We start from the raw sequence: 27,749 nt of genomic DNA, 5'->3' as shown, positions 1-27,749 counted from the left end.
TGGAAGCCTCTTCACCTCCGACTCCTCTGGCCTCCCAAAAAAAAAATTACACCATCCTTGTGGCACCCCGTTCTCATGCTTAATTACTCCGGCAGCCTCCGACCAAGACTCCAACAACAACAACGTACCGGACTGAACCCAAGTGCATCCCAACACAAGGCCAAGACAGGTAAGTCATGCATTCAAATTTCCACCCTGTCTTTGATTGCAAACACTCTCCCTTTTCCCATTTGTCCACCTCTCTAGACCATAAATACGCATACCAACTGTTTGGCAAAAATGACCCTTCGAAGACCAGACACTCCCCTTCCCCCTTCGTCCACCAATGTCACCAATTCTGTAGACCATAATTACACACACCAACTGTTTGCCAAAAAGTGCCTGTGAAATTGTTGTATATTGGAGAGATTATAGGCTTGTTTGATTGGCCAACTTAGACACGAGACAAATTATAACTGTTGTGAGAGGTCATTATTGGGATTTGAAGCCAGCTATTGGATGGGGAGTATCATATCAGTGGGTCATGGGTTGTGTCAGATAACTAACCATCTAAAACATGAGATGCTGTTAATCCTTTATCCATTAGTTTTAGTTGGAATAGTTATAGGTCGGGTCACTGGTAGTCCCGTCAATAAACATGGCCTATAGATATAGCAGATCAAACTCCTTGAGTGATGTAATTTCTTTGAATTGTATATCAATGCCTAGCAAATTAAGTGAAATGAATCATAGATTTGAATGGTCAAAGATTATGTAGAACTTCAAAATTCAATTAACTATGTTTTGGAATGGAGTTTGATATGCATTAGTGCTTTATAATGTGCAATTTGATTCTTCTGTTTTTTGAGTCAATAAGCCAAAGGACACGTTTCCGCTATTTGAGGATTAGATATCCCAGTGAAAACCAACCACAAGAACCTAAGCCTAGTACCTAGAAAAGAGTCCTACGCCACATGTAGCCGGCAAAAAATGTTAAAAATTGAGAACCTAATGAGTTGACTTGGAAGGTAACAAAAAGGCCCAGTTTTCCAGATTCCGAGTTGCCCTACGAACTGGTTCAGATTTAAGATCCCAGCTATCCCCTTACAACCAAAATTCTATTGCCAGAAACAGAGAAAAAAGAGGAAAATGGCGGAGGTTGCAGTTTTCCATCTCCTATCCAACTTCGCAACATATCTCGGAACCTATCTCAAGGAAGAGGCAAAACTGTTAACTGGAGTGGGGAAAGAGATTGAATACATTAGAGCCGAATTCAAGCAGATGAAAATTTTCCTTAGAGCAGCTGATGCTATGGAAGAGGGAAACCCGGAACTCGATGTATGGGTGAAGCAAGTTCGAGAAGCTGCATATGATACTGTAGATGCTCTTGACATGTACATGCTTCGCCTTGGACATCACCACGGCCCCGGATTCCGCGGATTTCTTTGCAAGGTTTCTTGTTTTATTAAGACTTTGAAAGCTCGTCACCAAATTGCTTCTGAAGTAAAAGAAATCAAGTCCAGATTCGTTGATATTTCCGTGGGATATCAGAGATACAATGACATATACCGTACAATGGAGCAAGGCCCAAGCTCCACTCATTCCGGTGTTGCATGGTATGGTTGTATTTTATGATTAAAAATTTCATTGCATAAATTTGTTTGATTTTGGAGGACATTTAATTTAGCTCTCTGATTTTGTATTATTAGGTGACTTAATTGCATACATTTTCTTGATTTGTTTTTTACAGAAATTTCTACTTATTTTCCAACAAACTAGGAGAAGAAACGGTGTCGTTATAGGAATTTCTGTAAGAAGGAGAAAATGGAGTCTAATTCATGCAAACCAGAGAAATTCACGGGTCATAGGAAAAAAAATTCTGAACACTTGGGGTCGTCGCACACACCTCTCATAGTAGAAGTGGATAATAAGTTAATAACTCCGCATCCGCTTGAAAATCCAAGTCCCATGGTGATGATTCCGATGAAAAAGATTTGTTTGCATGTGTCATGGTCCACAAGCTAGAGCTTGTTACTTGCGGAAGGGTCAAACACCTAAAGCTTGTGGACCTCCAGTAGCCCTATCAAGACTCAGGCACAAGAACTATGAGCATGAAAAATGGAAGCTTGGTCAGGGTACAAGGAGAAGGAAAAATAAAGTTGGAGATGTCTTCGGGAAATTTTATCACACTAGATAGAGTCCTACTACATGTTTTTTTTTTGCTCGGCAAACGAAACTATTTATAGAACTCGAAAGGGTTACATCGAGGGAATACATCCTAGCTCGTAGAGCCTAGAAGCACCAAAAGAAAATACAAACACATCCAACTAACAGTTGGATAACACTCCTCAATCTAAGTTACAATTTTAGTTTTCGGATACCATCTAGAAAAACCTTAAACTCTTCCACCGTATAGACCTTGATGTCGAACTTGGCCTTCATCCACATAGCGACCCTAGTTTTAACTACATCTCCCACTTCCCAGGCATGTTTTGCTGAGTTGTTGAAGATGTAATCATTCCTCACCAACCATATGGACCAAAGCATTGCATAGAAGCATGCTTCCCAAATATGTTTCTCCAAATTGGAAAATCCATTTGCAAACCACCAACTTGCTAAATCCGGAACGGAGACCGGACACACCCATTTCATATTCCACCACTCTAAAATTATTGACCAAACACTCCAAGAGAAATGGCAATGGAGAAATAAATGTTGATTTGATTCAAAATGCATAGAGCAGAGAGGACACAAGGCTAAATGAATTTCATTTATCACATTTCTACTAAGAAGTTCTGACCTGGTAGTAGCTTTTTCCTTGACAGCCAACCAAGCAAAAATTTCCACCTTGGGGGGGCTTAAGTTCTTCCAAATAGAACCCAGAAAAGTATTACTTGAATGGGACAGCAATTCCCAGTGGCCATACGCTGATTTCACAGTGAACTTGCCATCCCCCGTCCACCGCCACAATAACTCATCGGGCTTCGATTGGCTTAATGTCACCTGTTGCAATCGCAGCCTTAGGTTATCCATCTCTCCTTTCTCCCGCCCAATAAAGCCTCTCCTAAATAGTAGGTCCCAAGATCCACCAGCAGCGTCACCCCTCATATTACAGATCAGTTCCTCCTTTTGAGAAGATAATGAAAGCAGTCTAGGATATTCTTCTTTCAAGGGTAACTCACCCAACCAAACATGTTCCCAGAACACCGTAGCATTACCTGAATTTACTTGCACTCTGAAGCTCTCACGGATGGAGTATCCCAAATGAGATGAGGAATTCTCCAGAGAGTAAATGTCTGCCCAAATTCTTGAGGTGGAACCTGAGCCATGAACATAAGGGAGCCAACAATTTCCAACCAATTTGTATTTGTCTCTAATGACTTTCACCCAAAGAGAGCCTTTATCTGTACCAAATCTCCACCACCATTTGGCCAAAAGTGCTAGATTCTGTTGAAGCATCTTTTTCACCCCCAACCCTCCGTCAGCTTTCTTCCTTGTAATCTCCTCCCATTTTACCATGTGTATCTTTTTTTTATCGCTTGTATCGCCCCAAAAGAACTGTCTCTGCATTTTCTCCAGCTTCCTCGCGACTGCCACTGGCATTTTAAACAAGGACATAAAGTAGATAGGCACATTTGCAGAGTTGGAATTGATAAGGGTAATCCTTCCCCCCGTCGAAATACACTGTGATCTCCAAATACTCAGGATCTTCTCAGTCCTTTCGATTACGGGGTCCCAAGTCTTAATCCTACTTGGGTTTGCACCCAACGGCAACCCAAGGTATTTGATTGGTAATTTTTCCACCTTACACCCCAAAATACGAGCCAGTGAAGTTGTCGCTTCGGGTGGAACGTTCACTCCGCAAAGAGAGCTTTTTGAGAAGTTAATTCTCAAACCAGACATCAGTTGAAAGCACCTTAAGATTCTTTTAATGTTTGCCAACTCCTCCGGGTCGTTGTTGCAAAAGAGAATGGTATCATCCGCAAATTGTAGGTGAGTTAATGAGACCCCATTACTCCCCAATTTGGTTCCGTTGATAATATTCGCTTCCTTTGCTCTTTCTAGCATTATGTTAAGGGCTTCCACAATAATATTAAAGAGGAAAGGAGATAGGGGATCCCCCTGCCTCAACCCCTTATAGGTGCAAAACTCCTGGGATGCTGAACCATTGATCAATATTGACATAGAGACCGTCGAGCAACACTCCATAATCCATCCTCTCCACTTGTCCCCAAATCCCATGCTCAACATCATGTTGTTTAGAAAACTCCAGTTGACACAATCGTACGCTCTTTCAAAGTCTAGCTTTAAAATAAGGCCCCCGTGCGCCCTATTTTTCCAGCTGTGAATGGCCTCATTGGCTATAAGAACGCCATCCAGAATTTGTTTCCCACATACAAAGGCAGCTTGGGACTCCCCAATGACTAATCGCATATGCTCTTTGATTCTATTCGCCAAAACTTTAGATAGAACCTTATAGACCCACCCCACCAAACTAATGGGTCTATATTCTTTAAAAGAAATCGGATAAGCTACCTTAGGAATCAATGAAACAAAAGTGGAATTGATACCTTTAGTAAGCTTCCCATTGGCATGGAACTCAGTAAAGAATTGAGTGACCGACTCTTTCATAAAATCCCACCCTTTCTTGACAAAAGAGAAATTGAAGCCGTCGGGTCCCGGAGCTTTGAGACTACTACATCCTTGCAGGGCTACCAAAATTTCCTTCTCCTCAAATTGTTTCTCAAGTTGCGATGCTACCGCCGGCTCTATCGTTCTGGAAAAAAAACCCCCTAACACTGGTCTGATCTTTCTATCTTCCTTAAAGTTATTCCGAAAAAAATTTACTGCGGCTTGTTTGATCTGATCCGGTTCCACCAGCAGACATCCGTTCATCTTAATAGAACCCACCAAATTCCTCTTGAATCGGTTGTTAGCTGAGATTTGGAAAAACCTCGTGTTTCTATCTCCCAATTTCAGCCACTTGACTCTAGATTTCTGTTTCCAAAGAGATTCTAACAACTTAGTGAGCCTCCAATAATCTGACTTGATAGAACATCTTATTGCTTTTTCCTCGTCATTCAATTGCCTAACTTCAGATAGAGTGTCAAAGAGATGCATTTTAGCTTCGGCTTCTTGAAGAGCAGAATTGATGTCCCCGAAGTCCTCTTTATTCCAAGCTCTTAGCCTGTCCTTAATACCTTTTAATTTCTGCATAATGACAAAGCCGGCCCAACCACTTACCCGAACCTCATCCCATGCAGCTTTAGCTACCTTCAAACATTTAGGATCAGACAACCAAATGTCCAAAAACCTGAAAGGTTTTGGTCCCCAATCTCTATTATCATCCAAAAGCATGATAGGGCAATGGTCTGAAATAGGCCTAGGAAGACCCCACTGCAAGACCCTAAACTTATCAAGAAACTGTTGGGATAGCAGAAATCTATCCAAGCGGCTGTGGATGGCGAAGTTCTGATAATTAGTCCATGTATACTTCCTGCCCAACATTGGGATATCTAACACTTCCATATTAATGCAAAATTCTTGAAAATCTTTCATACCCCTATCCACTCTCACACACCCCACCCTTTCAGATACATCCCTGATTTCATTATAGTCACCCCCAATGCACCATGGAACCTGAGAATTTGATTTAAGGACTAACAATTCCTCCCAGAGATCTCTACGGGATAGAACTACATTAGGAGCATAGAGATTCACAAAGGTACAAGGGAAATCATCAACGGACCCTTGTATCAGAATGAAGGATCTATTAACCATCACATTAGATACTTTAAAGAAAGAGTCATTCCAAATAATCAGCAGACCCCCTGACGCTCCAACTGAATTAGAACATACGAAATCCATGTTGCTTGCACCCCAAATTCGTTGAATTACAAAACGGTTCGTTGAATTACAAAACGGTCCACTGATTCCAATTTCGTTTCTTGAACAAACACCATATCCGGTTTCCTCTTCTTAATAAGTTTTCCCAAAAAACGTTTTTTAGTATCACTCCCCAAACCTCTTATATTCCAGGACAAAATCTGCATAAAACTGACTTGACCAAAAACGACCACCAAAAATTAGACGCTCAAAGCTCTAAATACCTCCATCCCTCTCATGCAAGAGGGCAGCTTCCTTAGACTCAACCAAAATCATCTTCTTTAAAATCTGATCGTCATTAGGTAAAAAATTGACATTCAATTGAGCACCTAAAGCCATGGTGGCCCTTACCTCTTCAATGACGCACTGGGAGCTCTCTATAGAATCAGCAGAGGAATTTGGCACAAAATCCTCCTCACCTGGTTCACCCGACAAGTCCTCACAGATCTGGATGAGGTTGGATAGTTGTCTACGTCTTCTCCTTCTGCACGCAGCATCATTCAAATCCACCATGAGATTGATGCCTGGAGGTTGAGATGGGTGAGAGGAAAGGGATGCGGCACCCCCCTGCTGGATAAGGGGATATTGAATTTGATCCTCTGAAAGCTCAGAATTCTCCGCCCTTGGCTTGAGAACGGGTAAAATAGAAGTGGGCTCCTCCAACTCCTTTTGGGTCAGTGGCTGTTGCAAGCCCACCTCGCAAGCAGCCCTTTGTAGTTCTGGCCCAATTGTAATTGCTGCATTAGAAGGGATACCCTGGCCCATTACCAAGGCTTGAGAGACCCCCACTTGGGACCCCGGGTCCACCGACTCACCCACCACAGATTCAAAATCCCCTCCATCAGATTTGCTTATAGCTGAGCTAGGCATTAAATGCTTGTCAACTTTCTTTTGCTTAGAGCTCCGGACCTTGAGCTGACCCGTCCCCTCCCTCTGCTCAAACATCACCTTTGTAGCCCTGGCCCCTCTGCTTTCATCACCAACCCCCCTTCTCTCATTGGCTGGACTCTGAGCAAAACTTTCCATGTCATTATCTTCAACCTCCCACCTCAATGTCTCAGGATTCCTCCCACCTTCTTCCTGCACCAACTCCACTGTTTTGTTTGCCACGCCCGATTTGTGGGAAGGCCAGGCCTCTTTCCAAATCTCCTCTGGATATACGCATGTCGATTCTTCTTTTACTAGAACATCATACCTTACACCATGCACCTCCAATCGAATCCATCTTTCTATCCTTATAGATTCCTCTGTTGCTATAAGTATTTTTCCTTTTGCAAAAGACAGGTCCTTTAAGGATTCCTCATCTATCAAAATGAGAAACCCCCATACCTCCCCAATATGCTTAAAAGTCTCAACATTCCAAGAATTAAGAGGCATACCAATACAACTCAACCAAGCAAACCTTTCAGTACTAGCCGGCTCACCTTGCCATGGTTTCACCTTCGCAAACCAACGTTCCATCCACGGGCCTTTGATAAGAGAGTCTTTGACTTCGTTATTTTGGAATGTAATAAGCACTGATCTTCCCCCTAAAGCTCGAAATTGGACTGGCTCCTCATGCTCCTTACTGAAACTCTCCTTCAAAGTCTTAATCGGAACCACTCTACTCAAAACAGCCACAGCACTCCGGAATAGCCATCCATTCCCAATCCCATCAGATTTGATGATGATCTCTTGATCCTTTGATAGGGCTGGATTAGAGGTCTCACCTGTTAACGCCTGAGCAAAAGAAACTCCTGGACATTTCCTTTTCCAACATGGGCCCCCATTCCCATTAAAGGTGTTCACCCCTTCTCCAACATTGTTGCTAGAGTTAACCTTCTGGCTGCCTCTTGGATTCCTATCTACGAAAAAATTGGGTAATTTGGGATTGCGTTTTTCATTCCTCAAATCAAAACTTGCCTCTTTGACAAATAACCTCTTGTTATCCACCCAAACTCCATTCATTTTGGATATTGCCATACTTGCCGATGCATGGCAACCAAATCTAACAAACCCAAACTTGCTACCAGAGCCTTTACTCCTCTTTCTCGGAATAAAAGCATCCTTTACTGCTCCAAACTTCGCAAACGTCCTTGAGAACCAGTGAAGATCCCTTTCCTCTAGGATGTTGTCAACAAACAGAGTAACCACTGACCCCCTACCAACCTGGAATCGATGATTCCTAATCACTGGAACCCAACCTCCAATATCTTCCTTCCCGATACCTCTCTCTCCCTCTCTCTCGCTTGCTCTCATTTTTTCTCTAAAAGACGATGTTTAGGAAAAATTTAGTTAGTGCGTCGTTGTTAGTACAACGTACCACCAATTCATTCCCACCAAGACTCAGGCACAAGAATTGTGTATATTCCGCGTCAACACCAATTTTTTTCACCAAAGGGTGTTGTCGTTGGGTGTTTTTGTGTTACATTTTTTGTTGCAGTGGTTGATCTTGAGTCCAGGAAATGGTAATTTTGTTGGTAGGGGATATTTGCTAGTTGGTCTTTTTGAAGTTAAAATTATTTGAATTCATCATACTCAATTCGCATGATAATAAATTGATTGATTCTTCGTGTTCAATTCAAGTTGTGGAATAATCAAATAGTATTTGGCATGGTAGGCTTGGTCATGTGAATTTAAATACCATTAAAAAAATGATGAGTTTAGAGCTTATTCCCAAATCTCCTGTTGATACAAGTTAAAGATGTCAAATATGTGTTCAAGCTAAACAATCTAGGAAGCCTTTTAATTAAATCAGTGGAAAGAGAAATAAAATTATTAGAGTTAATTCATAGTGATATCTGTGACTCTAATAATGTATATTTGTGACTCTAATGATGTTTTGACTCGCGGAGGTAATAGGTATCTTATAACTTTTATTGACGACTGCACGAGATTTTGTATTACGTATTTGATTAGTGAACAAATTAAGTGAGTTAATTAATTGAAATATTCAAAATTTACAAAGTTGAGGTAGAAAATCTACTTGAAAAGAGGATTAAAATTTTGAGAACGGATTGGGAGGTGAAAAACGAAATGACCGATTTTTGTGAATCACATGGTATCATTCACCAATTAACTCCTTCTAACGCACCACAATCAAACAGACTTGCCGAAAGGAAAAATCGTACATTGCTAGATATGGTTAATGCAATGTTGTTGAGTTCAAGCTTGCTTAATAATCTTTGGGGTGAAGCTTTATATTCAGCTTGTCATATTCTTAATAGAGTCTATTACAAAAATTCAGATAAGACCCCTTACGAGAAGTGGAAAAATAGAAAACCTAGCATGAATTACCTCTATGTGTGGGGATGTTTAGCTAAGGTTAGTACTCCTATCTCAAGAAGAAAAGGAAGATTGGCCCAAACGTACAGTTGATTGTTGGGTGTTTTTCAAATAGTGTTACTCATAGATTTTTAGTTTTAAATTCTGAAACTCCAGATATATCTAATAACACTATTATATATGGCATGTCGTACGTCATGCAACTTTCTTTGAAAACATTTTTCCTATGAAAATAAAATGACAAAACAGGTAGGTGAAAACCTAGAGGAGGATAACTTGAGGTCTAATCTAGATAATGGAATGCATACAGAGGTTTAGTAGGTTGGGCCTGATTTTTATACTTATTTGATAGAAGACAGATCCGAAAACATTTACTGGCTATGATGTCTTTAGATGCTTCGTTTTGGAAAGAGACGATTGATAGCGAAATGAATTCCATTATGAGTAATAATATATACGTGGTTTCTAACTGATTATTCACCCGGAAATATTGGTTGCAAATGGATTTTTCGGAAAAAGACCATGAAAAGAAAAAGAACGGATGGTTCAATCTAAAAGTTTAAAGCAAGACTAGTTTGGTTTTAGTCAAAAGAAGGAATAAACTTCTTTGATACTTGCTCCCTGGTTCCCTGGTAACTAGGATTACAATGATTAGAGTTCTAATTGTTAGAGTTCTAAATGTTAATGCTACCACTTATAAGTTAGAGGTGCACCAAATGGATGTGAAAACTGCCTTTTTAAATGGTGAGCTAGATGAAGAAATATATATTGATCAAGCGGAAGGATTTGTTGTACCAGGACAATAAAAGAAAGTATGTAAACTCGTGAAATCTTATGTAAACTCGTGAAATCTTTGTGTGGTTTAAAACAAGATCAGAAACAATGGCACAAAAAATTTGATAAGGTAACGGTTTTAAAATAAATGATTCTGATAAGTGTGTTTACATAAAGCAAATTGTTGGTTCTTTATCTGATTTTGCTTGTATGTTGATGATATTTTAATTTTTGGTATGTACGAATATAGGTGTCATTAAGGATACAAAAGAATTGTCATATCTAAGAATTTTGACATGAAAGATTTGGGTCATGCTAATGTTATACTAGGGGTAAAGTTGATAAAATAAAATAAAAAAATCAAAATTGCATTAGTATGACTCAGTCTCATTTTGTTGAAAAATTATTTAGGAAGTTTGGTTATTTTGATTTAGAAGCAATTTCTACTCTGTTTGACCCTAATTTTCATTTGGAGAAAAATGTGGGAGAAGGAATTTCTCAACATAAATATTCTCAAATAACCGGGTCATTAATGTTTCTTGATAATAATTAATTGGGTCATTAATGTATCTTGCTAATAGTATTAGACGCATATGCAGTGGGTAGATTGAGTAGATATACTATGACATTCATTATTCTGGTTATCCTGTTGTACTTGAAGGATTTTGTGATGCCAATTGGATATCAGATTCAGATGAGACTAAGGCTACTAGTGGGTATATCTTTATTTTAGCAGGTGGTGCAATAGCATGGCAGTCCGGTAAACAAACTGCCAATTGGATATCAGATTCAGATGAGACTAAGGCTACTAGTGGGTATATCTTTATCTAGATCAATAATGGAAGCAAAATTTATAGTCTTAGAGTTGGCGAGTATAGAAGTTGAATGGCTAAAATGCCTTTTAGAAGCCGTACCTTTATTGCATAAATCTTTACCAGCTGTATCAATGCATTGTGATAGCCAAGCTACAATATCAAAGGCTAAGAGTAAAAATTGCAATGAAAAAAGGAGACAGAGAAGAATAAGGCATAACACTATTAAAGAGTTGTTGACTCATTGTGTGATATCACTTGATTTCGTGAGGTCTGAAAATAATTAGCAGATCCTCTTACAAAAGGTTTAGCGCGCAGGCTAATCTTAGAACTATCGGGGGATGGAACTGAAGCCTATATAATAGTCATCGCAATTACACCCAACCTTTGTGATTGGAGATTCCATGCATGAAGAAGGTTCAATGGGTAACAACGAAACTGTACGTTGATGAAATATCTAGGTTGATGCTAGATATATAATTACCTTTTTACTAGATAACCTTAATCACAAAGTACAAGTGCACAATCGCACGAGACACGAAGATTACGTGAAAAACTCCAATACGGGTAAAAATTACGGGAAAAAATCATGCACTAATACTTTTGTGCAATTACAAGTAACCTTAATAATGACTGTGTATCCTCACGACGAGTAGGGGTGGAGGGACAGTGGGACAACTGAAGTCAGTTGACCCCACTGACCTCAAAATTACCCTTAAGTTTGTGTTTGGTTAGGAGTTTAGTTTAGTTTAGTTTTGGTAGTGGATGGAGAGAGAAATAGAGTAATGATTGAAGATAAGAGTAATGATTGGAGAGAGATAGAGAGAGATGAGAAAGTAATAATTGAAAAAATAGGGTAATGATTGAAGAAAGAAGTACGATAATGATTAAAAACAAAATTAAAACTAAAACTAAGTTGGAGTCCGAACAAAGCCACATGATTTAGTTTTCTTAGATATTCTACCATTTTGCTCTGGACTCTTGCCCTGTTCTTGAAAATTCTACAGTTTTGCCCCCCATGTGCTTGACTATTTCCTCAAAACCCCTCGTAAAATTATAAAATTTGTCCTTTGCTTTTTATGAAAAGTAGGCTTTTCTTTTTTATGGTGCACGATATATACTCTCTCTTCATCAAAACCTGCCCCTTGCATTTTACATACAGTTATGCACCTTCTATACACTCTTTCTCTCTCTCTCTTCATTATCTTCTAGGTAAGTTTTCCCCCAAATTTCCTACATATGTATGTTAATAGTTTCCATTAAATTGTTTCCATGTATTCTGTATGAACAATTTTTTACCAAACTTGTTCGTATATGAGTTTTTTTTTTTTGTGCTTTTAACTGTTGGTGCTAGTGGAATTTAATTAAGTATATTGTTGGTCCCTAGAATGAAGTTCCTTACTTTTTGACCATGCTAGTTTTTTGAATAAGAAAAATAGTCCATATGTGAATTTTGGTTCTTGAGTAACCTTGACCCCACTGACAACTAATCCTGTCTCCGCTCCTGACCACGAGTCCTAAGAACTACTTGCCGAATTCACGTTCATCGTATTTTTGAATAATCGCCGATCTTGAATCCTCAAGCCTTCCAGAAATACTTTTCGAGCTCGATCCACGAAAGGGTTTGCTTCAATGATTTGGATGTAGATGAACGATAAGAACCTCTTGATGATGATTGATTAGCACCAAGATCCCATGAATCTTTACAATACTTCCAGATACAAGGAACGTAGCCCACAATAGTGTTCTGAGATGTAAACGAGGGCACACAAATCTAACAGCTGCGCTCGGAGGAGATCAACTTTAAGAAACGAGGGCTGTGCATATATACAAGTGCTCAGTCCCCCTTTTTCATTTTTGTTGACCTATAACGGGTCAATACTTGTTAAGGCCCCAAAACCCATTCCAACAAAAACTGAACTGGCCCAATAACAACTTGATTATGCTTCAAAAAACTCCGTTTTCCTACTCTTTCATGAACCGGCCCAATAAGAACTTGACTAATATCTACCGCACTCATATACAAAAATTGAGATTTATTTCCACACCTAACACAGACTCTCTATCAAATTATAAAAGAAAAGTACAACTCGATAAAAAAAAAAAAAACGATAGATGGAAATGTGTATTTTTGTCATGAGCGTACCAACCAAAAAAAGAGCTCGGCCTATGGAGCTTCAGTTGACTAGAAAGATCATGATATTTATCTTGAGGGGTATTCTCTAGTCCCATTCCTATGGTGATAGTGATCTTTATTGTGGCGCTTGAGAAAGAACATAGCTCTGAATGAGTCCGAGACATGTATTCTACGGGGTATCGGTCAAAGATAACATTGAAGATCTTGCCTTAGTGAGTGTGGTAGTGGGGTCGCTATTGTGGGAAATTGGGCTACTCCTTAAAGACACTTATGATACATGATACGTGCGCATGACCGTAATGCGCGATCCAGACTAGAACATTTTATTGCCCATACTGATGCAAAATGAATATATTATATATTATTTAAAAAAAAGAATATAAAGTTTCTTATTTTTGTTTTTATTTATTTTGTTAGGAATCTTGCAATTATAGAAATAAGTGTTTACATTATTTAGTTTTTCAATTTAGTTTATTTAGTTTCCTTTTAAGAATTATTTGATTACGAAGGCTCAATTCTAACTTTGGTAGTTTCCTTTTTCTTTATTTCCTAGTGTGTAGGGTTTCTCCTACTATAAATTAAGTTGTAAGCCTTAGGGCTATTCAGTTTTTTGGATGATTAATAAAATTATAAAGAGTGTTCTCTTTTATGCCAAATTCTTTGGTATTCTACGGAATCAACAAAGTGTTTGATGCCTTTATTCCTGGGTATTCTTTGACTAAACAGGTTTAGAGAAGGATTTCGATTTCCGGGTATTCGTTACGAATCAACGGATTTCGAACTCGATTAAATAGTTCCGTTCTTCAATATGCAAAATGAATATATTATATATTATTTAAAAAAAAGAATATAAAGTTTCTTATTTTTGTTTTTATTTATTTTGTTAGGAATCTTGCAATTATAGAAATAAGTGTTTACATTATTCAGTTTTTTGGATGATTAATAAAATTATAAAGAGTGTTCTCTTTTATGCCAAATTCTTTGGTATTCTACGGAATCAACAAAGTGTTTGATGCCTTTATTCCTGGGTATTCTTTGACTAAACAGGTTTAGAGAAGGATTTCGATTTCCGGGTATTCGTTACGAATCAACGGATTTCGAACTCGATTAAATAGTTCCGTTCTTCAATTAGCTTCTGCTGCATCAGTTGGTATCAGAGCTAGCGCTCGATTCCGGATCATGGTGCAACAACAACTAAGGGTATGGTTTCAACGGATTGAGAATACGCATGAAGCGTTGGTCAAGAGGGCTGCCTTGATCATTGATAATCAACCTCACTACAACCCATTGAGTTCGTGCTTCATGGAGGAGGCTACAGTTCGGTGGCCTTTCACATCCAAAGTTATTCCAGATCCAGTTGTGGATTAGAGTAAACTGCCTATTTTTGATGAGGAACCATTCAATGATGTTACCCAAATTATGCAACCTAGAGGGGGGGTGAATAGGATTGCTAGTAATAATTACCAATAAAAATTTATCTCTAACAATATATGCAAACAATAAGTATGCAATCAAAATAGAGAGATAGAGAGATAGAACCCGTTTATAGTGGTTCGGTCCGGATTTGTCCACGGTCCGGCCCTACTCCACTTCTCCTCAAGCAATTACTTGAAGGTTAGACTAATCTTTAAAAGATTACAACTTGTAAGTCTTGCGGGTGCTTACAAGAACCGAATGCCTCTAGCTTTCCCGAGGAGCTAGCACAACCGCAAGAATTTTCTCCGAAAACTTCTCAAAAACAATAACACCCAAATTTCAACCCGAATTTGGTCTTCTAAGCTTTCAAGTGTTTGACTCAAACACCCACTTAGGAAATACAAGTATGTGAAGAAGGTATGAAAATTATCGCTCACGACTTGTACAAAATTTCTCTCGAGAATAATATGAAAGTGGAAGAACAATGAGAATTTTTGGTTTTGATCTTTTGAGAATTTGCTCTTGCAATAATATGGAATGTTGTAGCTTGTGTATGTCTACTCATTAATGAGTTCTTGATGCCTTATATAGCCATCCATATGCTTCCTAGCCGTTGGAACTAGCCGTTGGAACTAGCCGTTAGAAACTAGCCGTTGGAAACTAGCCGTTTGAAACTAGCCGTTTGAAACTAGCCGTTGGAAACTAGCCGTTGGAAACTAGCCGTTTGAAACTAGCCGTTGGATAGAGTGGTCATCCGGGTGGTCGTCCGGTTGTCACAGCTTTCTGTTCAGACAGCCGGCTTGTCAGCCGGTTCGTCAACCTGTGGCTCACAATTTCATCTAAATAAATCCGTTAAAGCATGTATTGAGCTCAATAAAGTCTTTGTAAATATAAATCATGAATCCAAGAGACTTTATGCTATATTTCAAGGTCACGAAAATATTTAATTCGGGAATCGACTTTTCGATAATTTTGTATTTGCCGAATAAAAATATCATTGAATTAATCATCAAAATAATTAATAGAGATGCATATAAATTTTCACAAATTATAATGCATACATTTTTCAACAATCTCCCCCTTTTTGATGATGACACAAAATGATAGTTTTTATTCAAGTAGGAGTTATGCCAATCTCCCCCTTAATACATGCACCAAAGCAGTTATCTATGATCAACGAGTAATAGCAATAATCATCAGATCATAGCAAGCAATTTTTTAAATTTGCCCAAAATGGCAAGATAGATCAATTAAAACTTGGCTTTTTCTCCCCCTGTGACATCATAAAAAAAACTAAAAAGAGAAAAACAATAGGGCCATGGTTCCAGCACCATGCCGCTCTTGCCCTGTAGCACTCTATCTTCGTTCATTGAGAGCTTGGCGTCCTTGATTTTCGTATTCTCGAATAATGGCTGCTACAACGGCAGCTATAATGCCAATCCAATACCACAGAGTATCCACATTTACATTCCATCCGAACCATGGTGGTATTCTCATGGTAAGTAACGCACACAGCAGAATGAAGATAAAGAGTTGCATCCAAATGGTTTGGATAAACAACCTGAACTCTGCTCGTTCGGCATCTCTTTCGTAAAACTCAAACGGTAACCCTTGCGGTATGTTTGCCATTGCTTGATGAGAGATTTAGGCCGAGAGAGAAGGAAAGATAGATAGATGAAGAGATAGAGATTGTGTTGTTGAATTTATAGAGTATGAGATTGCCGAATTGTTTGAAATGCTGCGCCGAAAGAGAGATAGATGAAGAGATAGAGATAGGATAGGGGATGCGGTAGAGATGCGGCGCCGAAAGAGATAGAGATAGGGGTGGCGCCGAATAGAGATAGGATAGGGGTGGCGCCGAAAAGAACAAGAATAGGGGAAGAAAATTGTGTTCGGGTGTTTATTGTTGTGTCCCCTTAATACATGCTCCTCCTAAAAGAGAGCTTTTTAAAGAATGCGAGGGGTATTACCGAGAATGATTATCCCTGCAAGCTTAGAGACAAGAAATTCATATCGGCGAAGTATATAAGAGACAATTTAAGCACTAAGCCATGAAGTTCATACAAACTAAGTGTAACAGACTTAATAAATCAGAGTTAGCAACGCAAAAGCTTGAATAAGTCTCAACCTCACGGTTGTCCGGTTGGACATCCGCTTGGACATCCGACTGACAAATGCAGGTTAAGTCCAGAAATCGTTTAAGAGGAGTAACATTAAAGACCATAAAACTGATTTTCTTCATACCAAACACAGGAAAATGAAACATATGATAAAATGTTTGGAGGGTGATTTCTTTATCAAGATCATTTGTACTCTCCATCAAGTATGATATTTACGAATTCAATCAACTCAACATTGAATCCAAAAAAAAACTTTTGACATCAAGAACACAAAACTTTTTCATAAATGATTAGACATGCCGAGTTCTCGTCGAATGAAACAAAATTGTTCTTCACCAAGGGGTTTTGTGAAAATGTCCGCCAATTGCTTGTCGGTACTAATAAAGTTAAGTTCAATATCCCCTTTTTGAACATGATCTCTTATAAAATGATGTCTAATCTCAATATGTTTTGTTCGAGAATGTTGAATTGGATTCTTGGTTAAGCTAATTGCACTAGTATTATCACATTTAATAGGAATATGATCATATTGCAAATTGAAATCCTCCATTTGTTGTTTGATCCACAATATTTGGGCACAACAACTTCCGGCCGCTACATATTCCGCCTCGGCGGTAGATAGAGCTACGGAATTTTGTTTCTTGCTATGCCAAGACACTAGAGAGTGCCCTAGAAATTGGCAAGTCCCACTTGTACTTTTACGATCAACTTTGAAACCTCCAAAATCCGCATCCGAATAACCAATTAAATCAAATGCAGCTCCACGTGGATAAAACAATCCTAAGTCATGAGAACCGGCAACATATTTAAAGATACGTTTAATAGCTTTTAAATGCGATTCTTTAGGACATGATTGAAATCTAGCACACATGCAAACACTAAACATTATATCCGGTCTACTTGCAGTGAGATAAAGTAATGAGCCGATCATACCTCGATACATCTTTTCATTGACGGCCTTACCATTCTCATCTTTGTCTAGCTTAGTTGATGTGCTCATTGGTGTGCTCGTTGGCTTTGATCCTTCCATGCCAAACTTCTTAATAAGTTCTTTCGCATACTTGGCTTGGTTGATTAGGATCCCCTCATTAGTTTGCTTGATTTGAAGTCCGAGGAAGAAGTTAAGCTCCCCCATCATACTCATTTCAAATTCACCTTGCATACACTTAGCAAACTCTTTGCACATATTATCATTAGTGGCACCAAAGACAATATCATCAACATATATTTGAATAATGAGCATATCTTTACCTTTGGCTTTAATGAAAAGAGTAGTATCAATTTTTCCACGAGTAAAGCCATTGTCAAGCAAGAATGAACTAAGTCTATCATACCATGCACGTGGTGCTTGCTTCAAACCATATAAAGCTTTTGAGAGTTTAAAAACATGATCGGGGTATACATGATCTTCAAAGCCGGGAGGTTGTTTGACATAAACTTCTTCATTTATGAACCCATTCAAAAATGCACTTTTCACATCCATTTGATAAAGCTTGAAATTTTTGAAAGATGCAAAGGCAAGTAATATGCGAATAGCCTCTAATCTAGCTACCGGTGCAAAAGTTTCTTCAAAATCAATACCTTCTTCTTGATTATAACCTTGAGCAACAAGTCTAGCTTTATTCCTAACAATATTTCCGGATTCATCTAGCTTGTTACGAAAAACCCATTTAGTACCTATAATAGTGTGATCAAGAGGCTTAGGTACTAATGCCCAAACTTTATTCCTTTCAAATTGATTTAACTCATCTTGCATGGCCAAAATCCAATTTTCATCATCTTGAGCTTCCGGAAAGTTTTTAGGCTCAATTTGAGAAACAAAAGCTTGATTTTCACAAAAATTTCTATGAGACGAGCGAGTGGTTACCCCTTTCGAAACTTCTCCAAGAATCAAGTCCTTTGGATGGTTTTGCACGAATCTCCAATCCTTGGAAAGATCTTGGTTGTCTCCCATGGCATCTTGAGGTTGATTAATAACTTCATCTTCTTTGATTTGAGAGCTTTCTACTTGAGTATCACCATCAACTTTTTCTTGAATTGTCAAGTCATGAATCTTATGAGTAATCTCTAAGTCATCATTATCAACAACATCCTTAGTAGCACAAGGATTAGATTCATCAAAGGAAACGTGAATAGATTCTTCAACAAGATTAGTGCGCTTATTATAAATTCTATATGCTTTGCTAGTAAGAGAGTAACCAATAAAGATGCCTTCATCCGATTTTGAATCAAATTTACCCAAGTTATCTTTTCCATTGTTTAATACATAACATTTACAACCGAAGGCATGAAAGTAATTAATGTTGGGTATTCTACCATTCCAAAGCTCATAAGGAGTTTTCTTGAGGATAGGCCTAATTAAAACTCGATTCAAAATATAGCATGAGGTATTAACGGCTTCCGCCCAAAAATATTTTGGCAAAGAGTTTTCACAAAGCATAGTGCGGGCCATTTCTTCCAGAGTACGATTTTTTCTCTCTACTACTCCATTTTGTTGAGGAGTACGAGGTACGGAAAAGTTATGACCAATACCATGTTCATCACAAAACTTTTCATATAAAGAATTGTCAAGTTCTTTTCCATGATCCGTACGAATGTTAGAAATAACAAAGCCTTTTTCATTTTGAACTCTTCTACAAAGTTTAGTGAAATTAGGATAAGCCTCATTCTTATGAGCTAGGAACATCACCCATGTATATCTAGAGAAATCATCAACAACAACAAGACAATAATAGTTTCCACAAAGACTTGGAGAGCGAGTTGGTCCAAACAAATCCATATGAAGTAATTGCAAAGGTCTAGTAGTTGAGACAACATTTTTGGACTTAAAAGAAACCTTGGTTTGTTTTCCTTGTTGGCAAGGACCACAAAGTCTATCTTTTTCAAATTTGATTTTAGGAAGACCTTTTACCAAATTTTTTCTAGAGAGTTTTGAAATAGCATCCATACTTGCATGTCCTAGGCGCCTATGCCAAAGCCAACTATTTTCACTCAAAGCGGAAAAACATTTTATATCACAATTACTTAAATCATTGAGATTAAAAACATATACATTTTCAAGTCTTTGTCCAACGAAGAATGTCTTGTTGCTTTTGACATTTTCAATGATACATTTGGATTTTTCAAAGATAACACGATTTCCTCTATCACATAATTGACTTATGCTAAGAAGATTGTGTTTTAAACCACTAACAAGTAAAACATCTTCAATAATAGGAGAATTACCTATATCACCGATTCCTATGATTTTGCCTTTGTTGTTGTCTCCAAATGTGACATGTCCACCATCTTTAGGCGAAAGAGAATTGAAAGCCCTCTTGTCACCGGTCATGTGTCTTGAACATCCACTATCAAGGTACCAACTTCCTTCCTTGAGAGAACTTTTGAAGCATACCTACAATAGCACATCATTTCTTGACTTTTGGTACCCAAATCATCTTGGGTCCTTGAAGGTTAGCATTGATACGGTTCTTAGGAACCCAGACCTTTTTTGCATTAGAAGATGAGTATCCTTTCATAGGACAAGTAGGAGAAATATGACCAATTTTACCACAATAATGACATGTCAATTTAGAATGGCTAGAAGGAGGAACATCTTTTCCAAAAAGATTTTTGTGTTGAGTGGGATTATAACCAATTCCGGCCTTGTGAAAAGAAACCATTTGTTTTCCAAGAAGAATGTCTAAACTTTCTTTTCCATTAGTGAGTTTTGAAAGAGAATTAGTTAAATCATCAATTTGTTTTTCTAAAGATTCGTTTTTGGAAGTATCCTTCAAATACTCTTTTTCTTTTGCCAAAGAGGTTCTTAAACTTTCATTTTCTTCCTCCAAAATATCTTTCTCTTCAATTAAATCATCCATTTCTAGTGAGAGATCTTTAGCAACCTTTTTAAGAAATTTGTTTTTAGAAACAACTTTTTCAAATTCTACTTTCAACTCTTTATAGGCAATAAACAATTCATCAAAGGAATAGGATGAGTCGAGATCTACCTCGTTTTCTTCGATGGCCATGAAACACAAGTTAGCGACCTCTTGTTGCTCATCGTCCTCATCGGAGCTACTATCGTCACTATTGTCCCATGTGGCCATCATAGCTCTCCTTTTGTCCTTCTTTGAATATTTTTTGGCATATGGACATTCACTTTTGATGTGGCCGGGCTTCTTGCACTCGTAGCAAATGATTGGATCCTTTTTGCTACTTTCTTCTTTGCCTCCATCTTTTCTTGAAAATCCTCTACCTTTGCGAGATGCTCTATTTTTGAGGAGTTTCTTGAACGTTTTTGTGATGAGCGCCATTTCATCATCCTCACTTTCGTTGCTTGAATCCTCCTTGCTTTTTGATTTGCTTGTTGTACTTTTGAAGGCAAGATCCTTAACTTTCTTCTCTTTTTCACCCTTGAGGTTGTGATGCATTTCCTCCGTCATGAGAGATCCCATGAGCTTGTCCATCGTGTATTTTGAGAAATCTTTGGATTGTAGGATGATGGAGGTGGTAGTGTCCCAATTGGTTGGCATGGAACGGAGCACCTTCCTTGTCATTTCGGATTGACTGTAAATCTTTCCAAGAGCTTTTAAACCGTTAGTAATACTAGCAAATCTAGCAAACATTTGAGATATAGATTCATCCGGTTTCATTTTGAAGAGCTCATAGCTATGCACAAGAATATCAATTTTGGACTCCTTAACTTGACTATCTCCTTCATGTGACATTTCTAACTTATCCCATATTTCTTTAGCCGATTCACATGCGGAAACACAATCATATTCATTGGGAGTAATAGCACAAAAAAGAAGGTTCATAGCTCTATAGTTCTTTTCTATTGAAGTCTTTTCCGAATGACTCCACTCATTATCTGATTTAGGCATAGTCTCTTCCCCAACTTTCTTAGTAGGAATAATGGGACCATTTTTGATAATTTTCCATAGATCATAATCCGTGGATTGAATAAAGATCATCATTCTATTTTTCCAATGAGAGTAATTTTCTCCGGTGAACAAGGGAGGTCTATTGGACGATTGACCTTCGATACAAGAAACATTACTAGTGGTTGCCATGGATCTTAACTCTTAGATGGTTAAATCTACAAACAAGAGCCGAGGCTCTGATACCAAATGTTACCCAAATTATGCAACCTAGAGGGGGGGTGAATAGGATTGCTAGTAATAATTACCAATAAAAATTTATCTCTAACAATATATGCAAACAATAAGTATGCAATCAAAATAGAGAGATAGAGAGATAGAACCCGTTTATAGTGGTTCGGTCCGGATTTGTCCACGGTCCGGCCCTACTCCACTTCTCCTCAAGCAATTACTTGAAGGTTAGACTAATCTTTAAAAGATTACAACTTGTAAGTCTTGCGGGTGCTTACAAGAACCGAATGCCTCTAGCTTTCCCGAGGAGCTAGCACAACCGCAAGAATTTTCTCCGAAAACTTCTCAAAAACAATAACACCCAAATTTCAACCCGAATTTGGTCTTCTAAGCTTTCAAGTGTTTGACTCAAACACCCACTTAGGAAATACAAGTATGTGAAGAAGGTATGAAAATTATCGCTCACGACTTGTACAAAATTTCTCTCGAGAATAATATGAAAGTGGAAGAACAATGAGAATTTTTGGTTTTGATCTTTTGAGAATTTGCTCTTGCAATAATATGGAATGTTGTAGCTTGTGTATGTCTACTCATTAATGAGTTCTTGATGCCTTATATAGCCATCCATATGCTTCCTAGCCGTTGGAACTAGCCGTTGGAACTAGCCGTTGGAAACTAGCCGTTGGAAACTAGCCGTTTGAAACTAGCCGTTTGAAACTAGCCGTTGGAAACTAGCCGTTGGAAACTAGCCGTTTGAAACTAGCCGTTGGATAGAGTGGTCATCCGGGTGGTCGTCCGGTTGTCACAGCTTTCTGTTCAGACAGCCGGCTTGTCAGCCGGTTCGTCAACCTGTGGCTCACAATTTCATCTAAATAAATCCGTTAAAGCATGTATTGAGCTCAATAAAGTCTTTGTAAATATAAATCATGAATCCAAGAGACTTTATGCTATATTTCAAGGTCACGAAAATATTTAATTCGGGAATCGACTTTTCGATAATTTTGTATTTGCCGAATAAAAATATCATTGAATTAATCATCAAAATAATTAATAGAGATGCATATAAATTTTCACAAATTATAATGCATACATTTTTCAACAAATGATGTGGAGTTTGAGATTGTTTTGCGTAAAGATGATCATCTGCATTTTGTGTTGAATACTACAATTTCAGCGCCGTTGCAATTGGAATTTAAAATTGCATCTAGAAGTAACCCAACATACACATGGTTAGGTGTTCAAATATTTGGATTCTGCAAGGAACAAAGTGAAGACATAGTTCGCGGCGATTTTATGGGATTCACTGATATTCCACCTTTTGCGTTTGAAGACTTCTTGTTAAAATTCAAGTTCGAGAAGATCAACTTAAAGTATAAAATTGATGCAGACAAGTTTCGACGAGCAAGATTATTTGAAGCAATTGAAACTCGAGGACGAGTTTTCTCAAGCCCGGGAGAATGATGCAAAATGAATATATTATATATTATTTAAAAAAAAGAATATAAAGTTTCTTATTTTTGTTTTTATTTATTTTGTTAGGAATCTTGCAATTATAGAAATAAGTGTTTACATTATTTAGTTTTTCAATTTAGTTTATTTAGTTTCCTTTTAAGAATTATTTGATTACGAAGGCTCAATTCTAACTTTGGTAGTTTCCTTTTTCTTTATTTCCTAGTGTGTAGGGTTTCTCCTACTATAAATTAAGTTGTAAGCCTTAGGGCTATTCAGTTTTTTGGATGATTAATAAAATTATAAAGAGTGTTCTCTTTTATGCCAAATTCTTTGGTATTCTACGGAATCAACAAAGTGTTTGATGCCTTTATTCCTGGGTATTCTTTGACTAAACAGGTTTAGAGAAGGATTTCGATTTCCGGGTATTCGTTACGAATCAACGGATTTCGAACTCGATTAAATAGTTCCGTTCTTCAATTAGCTTCCGCTGCATCACATACTGTGTATGAGGTATGTTAAAGATTGGTTCAAGAACCCAGTTCAAGACTTTAGTTCAATGTGGCTCCTTCAGATGGAGACTTACCATCGCTAAGTGTAGGTTCAAACCCAGAAGGTACCTACATTATTGCACAGTAAAAATGCTCGTACATTATTTTGAATTTTAATCATCAGGGGGATTGTTGTACTTTTATGATTAAAAATTTCATTGCATATCTTTGTTTGATTCTTGAACACATTTAGCTAGCTCTCTGATTTTGTATTATTAGGTGAGTTAATTTAGTTACTACAAGGAACCAACCATGTATTATTAGATTTTTCCTGTCCCATGTATCAATATCATAGTTTAGGATTTTTTTTTTCTTTCCTTAATGATTTACCCTTATCAAGTTTCAATTAAAAATCTTTTCGCCAGTCAAAAAAAAAAAAAAAAAAAAAGGCCATTGGTGACCTAACGGCATAAACCCAATTTGAACGTTGGTATTGCTCAAATGTAACTCATCAATTATTTTCTTCCAATAATAATTTAATACATTGATTGCATGCTATTACACCTCTCCTGGTATTTATTGGAGATAGCTAGAGACAAAAAATTATCTTCAACTTTACAGCTACGTAAAACATTTGTGTGAGATTATAAAATAACATAGCGCCATCAATCTTTATCAATTTCATTGGGTCAGGGAAATTGAATATTTTAGATTGTATTCTTGAGTTCGGTTAATACACTATATCCGATTTGAGCATACGGGTGGTTCTTGATTCGGGTAGAAAATTTTAGTTGCACACAAAACTTTCTGAGGATTGTTTTTTTTTTTTAGGTAATTTAAAACTTTTATAAAGCAAACCAACAAGAGGTCAAAACCTCACTACAATCAAAGCATACCTATCAAGCAAGGAAAAGTAAAAACAAGAGTAGAGCAATTACACATATAGAATAGAATATCCTAGAACTAAGGTTCCAGGATGTAACAGGAGGGCGTTTCTTCTCTTAGGACGGTGCTATGTGCGTGCCTCAATCCACAGGCTTTTCTACACCCTATATCTCTTGATTGAATTATTATCTTGCTTTATTATTATTGCTTCTTGTTGTGTATTTTACAGAAATTTCTACTTATTTTCCAATAGGTATGATTGTCGTGGTGACGCCCTTCTACTCCAAGAAGCTGACCTTGTGGGCATCGACAAGCCCAAATCACAAATGATTCAGTGGCTAGTGGATGAGGATCCTCAACTCAAGGTGATTTCGGTAGCAGGAATGGGCGGGTTGGGCAAAACCACCCTTACTAGAAAGGTCTACGAAGATGCAACAGTGAAGGGGCACTTTCAAACCCATGTTTGGATCACTGTTTCTGAAACAGTCAAAGTCGAAGAGCTTTTAAAAGACATGATCCGACAACTCTTTGAAGAAGTCAGGCAACCACTCCCACCAAGAATGGACAATATGGATACAAATGGCTTAAAAAGGACAATTAACGATTTTTTGCAGTAGAAGAGGTATGTGTTTGTTTTGGACGATGTATGGCATATTCCTAAGTGGCAATTTCGCAAAATTATATTTCCTGAATGCAATTGTGGCAGTCGAATAGTCCTAACAATGAGAAATAATGATCTATCATCTTTTGCTCGTAAAGAATATCATGGTTCTGTTTATAATCTCCAACCCTTGCCTCACCAACAATCATGGGACCTGTTTTGCAAGAAGGCATTTCAAGGGAATCCTTGTCCCTCACATTTGGAAGATCTTTCAAGAGACATCTTGAAAAGATGCGAGGGTTTACCACTTGCAGTTGTGGCAATCGGTGGTCTTTTATCAACGAAGGAGAATAGTCTTGACAAGTGGGAGAGGGTTTACCGCTGCCTTGGAGCGGAACTAGAAAGCAATGACAAACTCGTGAGCATGAAAAAGATATTGTCCCTCAGTTACTTTGATCTGCCTTACTATCTCAAGTTATGTTTTTTGTACTTGAGTATTTTTCCAGAAGATTTTTTCATTGGCCACATGACATTAATTCGGCTGTGGGTGGCGGAAGGATTTGTAGAAGCGAAAGGAGGAATGACAAAAGAAGAAGTTGCTGAGGGATACGTCAATGAGCTAATCAATAGAAGTTTAGTTCAAGTGGCAAAGAAGAGGTATGACGGGAGGTCAAAAAGTTATCGAATCCATGACTTATGGCGTGAAATAGTTGTTTCAAAGTCGAGAGAGCAAAACTTTGTGTCGTTTGCCAGTGCCGAGAAGGTGCGACGCTTATCAGTACACACTAATTTGGAAAACATACAAATCAATTGCTTCACTCGACTTCGTTCTTTGCTTGTGTTTAGCATAGAAGATCCGCTATCAATGTTGTCAAAAGTTGTGTCGTTCGGCAAAGGGACGAGGCTATTAACGGTGTTAGACTTGAGAGGTACAGATTTGAAAACATTTCCTGAAGAAATTGTGAAGCTAGTTCATCTTACTTATCTAAGTCTAAGGGAGACCGAGGTAAAATTGATCCCGAAGTCAATTGGAAACCTCAAGAAACTAGAAACATTGGATCTCAAGTTGACACGTGTTATAGAGTTGCCAGAAGAGATACTGAAGTTGCAATATCTTCGTCATCTCTTATTGAGTAGTGACAAAAGATTGAATGATTGTTACTATGGTTTTCACATTGTATCTGGATTCAAAGCCCCAAAAGGAATAGGGAGCTTGACATCCTTACAGAAATTATGTTATATTGAGACAGACAATGGAAGTAAGAATAGCATTGTGTTTAATGAGCTTGGGAAGCTGACTCAACTGAGGAAGTTGCACATTTTAAGACTACCACAGGAAGATGGGAAGGTGTTATGTTCATCCCTTGAGAAGCTAAACAACCGTCAATCGTGGTATGTTGGTGCTAAAGAGGAAGATGAGATCATTGATCTAGATTCTTTGTCTTCGGTGCCTCGGCAACTTCGGACACTCTATTTAAAAGGATGCCTGCAAAACCTACCCCATTGGATACATTCACTTCACAACCTGACGAGAGTATGCTTATGGTGGAGTAAGTTAAGGGATGTTGATCCACTGCAATCCTTTCAAGACTTGCCCAATTTGGTTTGCCTTCATCTCGTGGTGGCTTGTGAAGGAGAGGGATTATGTTTCAAGGCAGGTGGGTTTCAAAGCCTCAAATGTTTATGGCTGATTCAAATGGAAGGATTAAAATGGGTGCGAGTGGAGGCAGGCTCAATGCCTCTTCTTGAAGAGGCATATCTCTACGATTGCAAATCGATGAAGAAGTTGCCCTTAGGGATTGTACATCTGACCAACCTTAAACGTCTTGAATTGGTTTATTTGTCAGATAGCTTGATTGCAAGTTTGAATAGAGACTTAAAAGGTGGGGATTATTTGAAAATTGCACACATCCCTGAAGTTGTGACCGGGGACAGCAAGTCAGGCATTTGGAAAATAACTTATCTTTGAGATCGGGTCATACCTTCAATTACAGTGTCCTGTTTTTATTTTTATTTTTATTTTTCAAGGTTTTTTGAACACTAGGCAACGTAGTTCTAAAATCCTACTGTGAATAGGGATTTCGAGTTTTATTTTTCGTTCTTTTTTTTGTTTTGGATATCAGTAGATCGAGAATGTCTTATTTGACATAATTAGCTTGACATGGATTTGGAACAGCAAAGCATGCATTCGGTTTGTAATAATCGTAATTTAGATTTAGAATGTCAAGACTACTCTCGATGAATCTAGGATTTCTTAGACTTGTGAAAATCTTTGTCTTGTTTGTATAATTGTATTTAAGGCAAATTTTCGTAGTCGTCCCTCCAGTTTTAAGGCTGTCTCAATTTCGTCTATTTAGTTTCAATTGTCTTAATTTCGTCCCCGTAGTTTGTTTTACGTTCCAAATTGGTAAAATTGTTAACACCGCTAAAGAAACTAACGAAAAAATATGATTAAAAAATTAATAAGTTTTTCAATTTTCAATCCGGTTGAACCGGTGCGAAGATCTTATTTTTTTTTATCATTTTATCCTAGATGACCGTAATGAATTTTTGGCTCTAAGGCCTTTCAACGAGCACCCGAAGACTCCTTATTTAGTTTCAGGGCTCTCTTATGGTGCTCATTAAAAGGCCTTAGAGCCAAAAATCCATTATGACCATTTAAGATAAAATAATCAAAAAATAAGATTTTCGCACCGGTTCAAACGAATTGAAAATTGAAACACTTAATTTTTTTACACCATTTATATATTAAAAAATATAGTTAAAAAATTAAGTGTTTTAATTTTTAATCTGTTTGAACCGGTGCACAGATCTTATTTTTATGACCATTTTATCTTAAATG

General features: G+C 37.8%; 2 protein-coding genes across 2 annotated transcripts in view; both read left to right on the top strand.

The window, feature by feature from the left end:
- Positions 1 to 27,749, top strand: part of LOC131333811 (disease resistance protein RPM1-like) — a 62,661-nt gene continuing 34,912 nt past the window's right edge. Inside the window, exon 1 of the mRNA XM_058368570.1 lies at positions 1 to 1,549. Within this exon, the coding sequence (XP_058224553.1) occupies positions 1,129 to 1,549 (421 nt within the window). The 5' untranslated portion in view covers positions 1 to 1,128. The remainder of the gene's footprint in view (positions 1,550 to 27,749) is intronic.
- Positions 1,468 to 27,171, top strand: LOC131333812 (disease resistance protein RPM1-like). The gene is made up of 2 exons (XM_058368571.1): positions 1,468 to 1,595; positions 24,560 to 27,171. The coding sequence occupies exon 2, from the start codon at positions 25,029 to 25,031 to the stop codon at positions 26,874 to 26,876; it is 1,848 nt and encodes a 615-aa protein (XP_058224554.1). The 5' UTR covers positions 1,468 to 1,595; positions 24,560 to 25,028; the 3' UTR covers positions 26,877 to 27,171.

This window comes from Rhododendron vialii, chromosome 7a, assembly GCF_030253575.1.
Source record: "Rhododendron vialii isolate Sample 1 chromosome 7a, ASM3025357v1".
Taxonomy (NCBI): domain Eukaryota; kingdom Viridiplantae; phylum Streptophyta; class Magnoliopsida; order Ericales; family Ericaceae; genus Rhododendron; species Rhododendron vialii.
The sequence above is the reverse complement of the archived record's forward strand: the minus strand, read 5'-3'. Positions and strand labels throughout refer to the sequence as shown.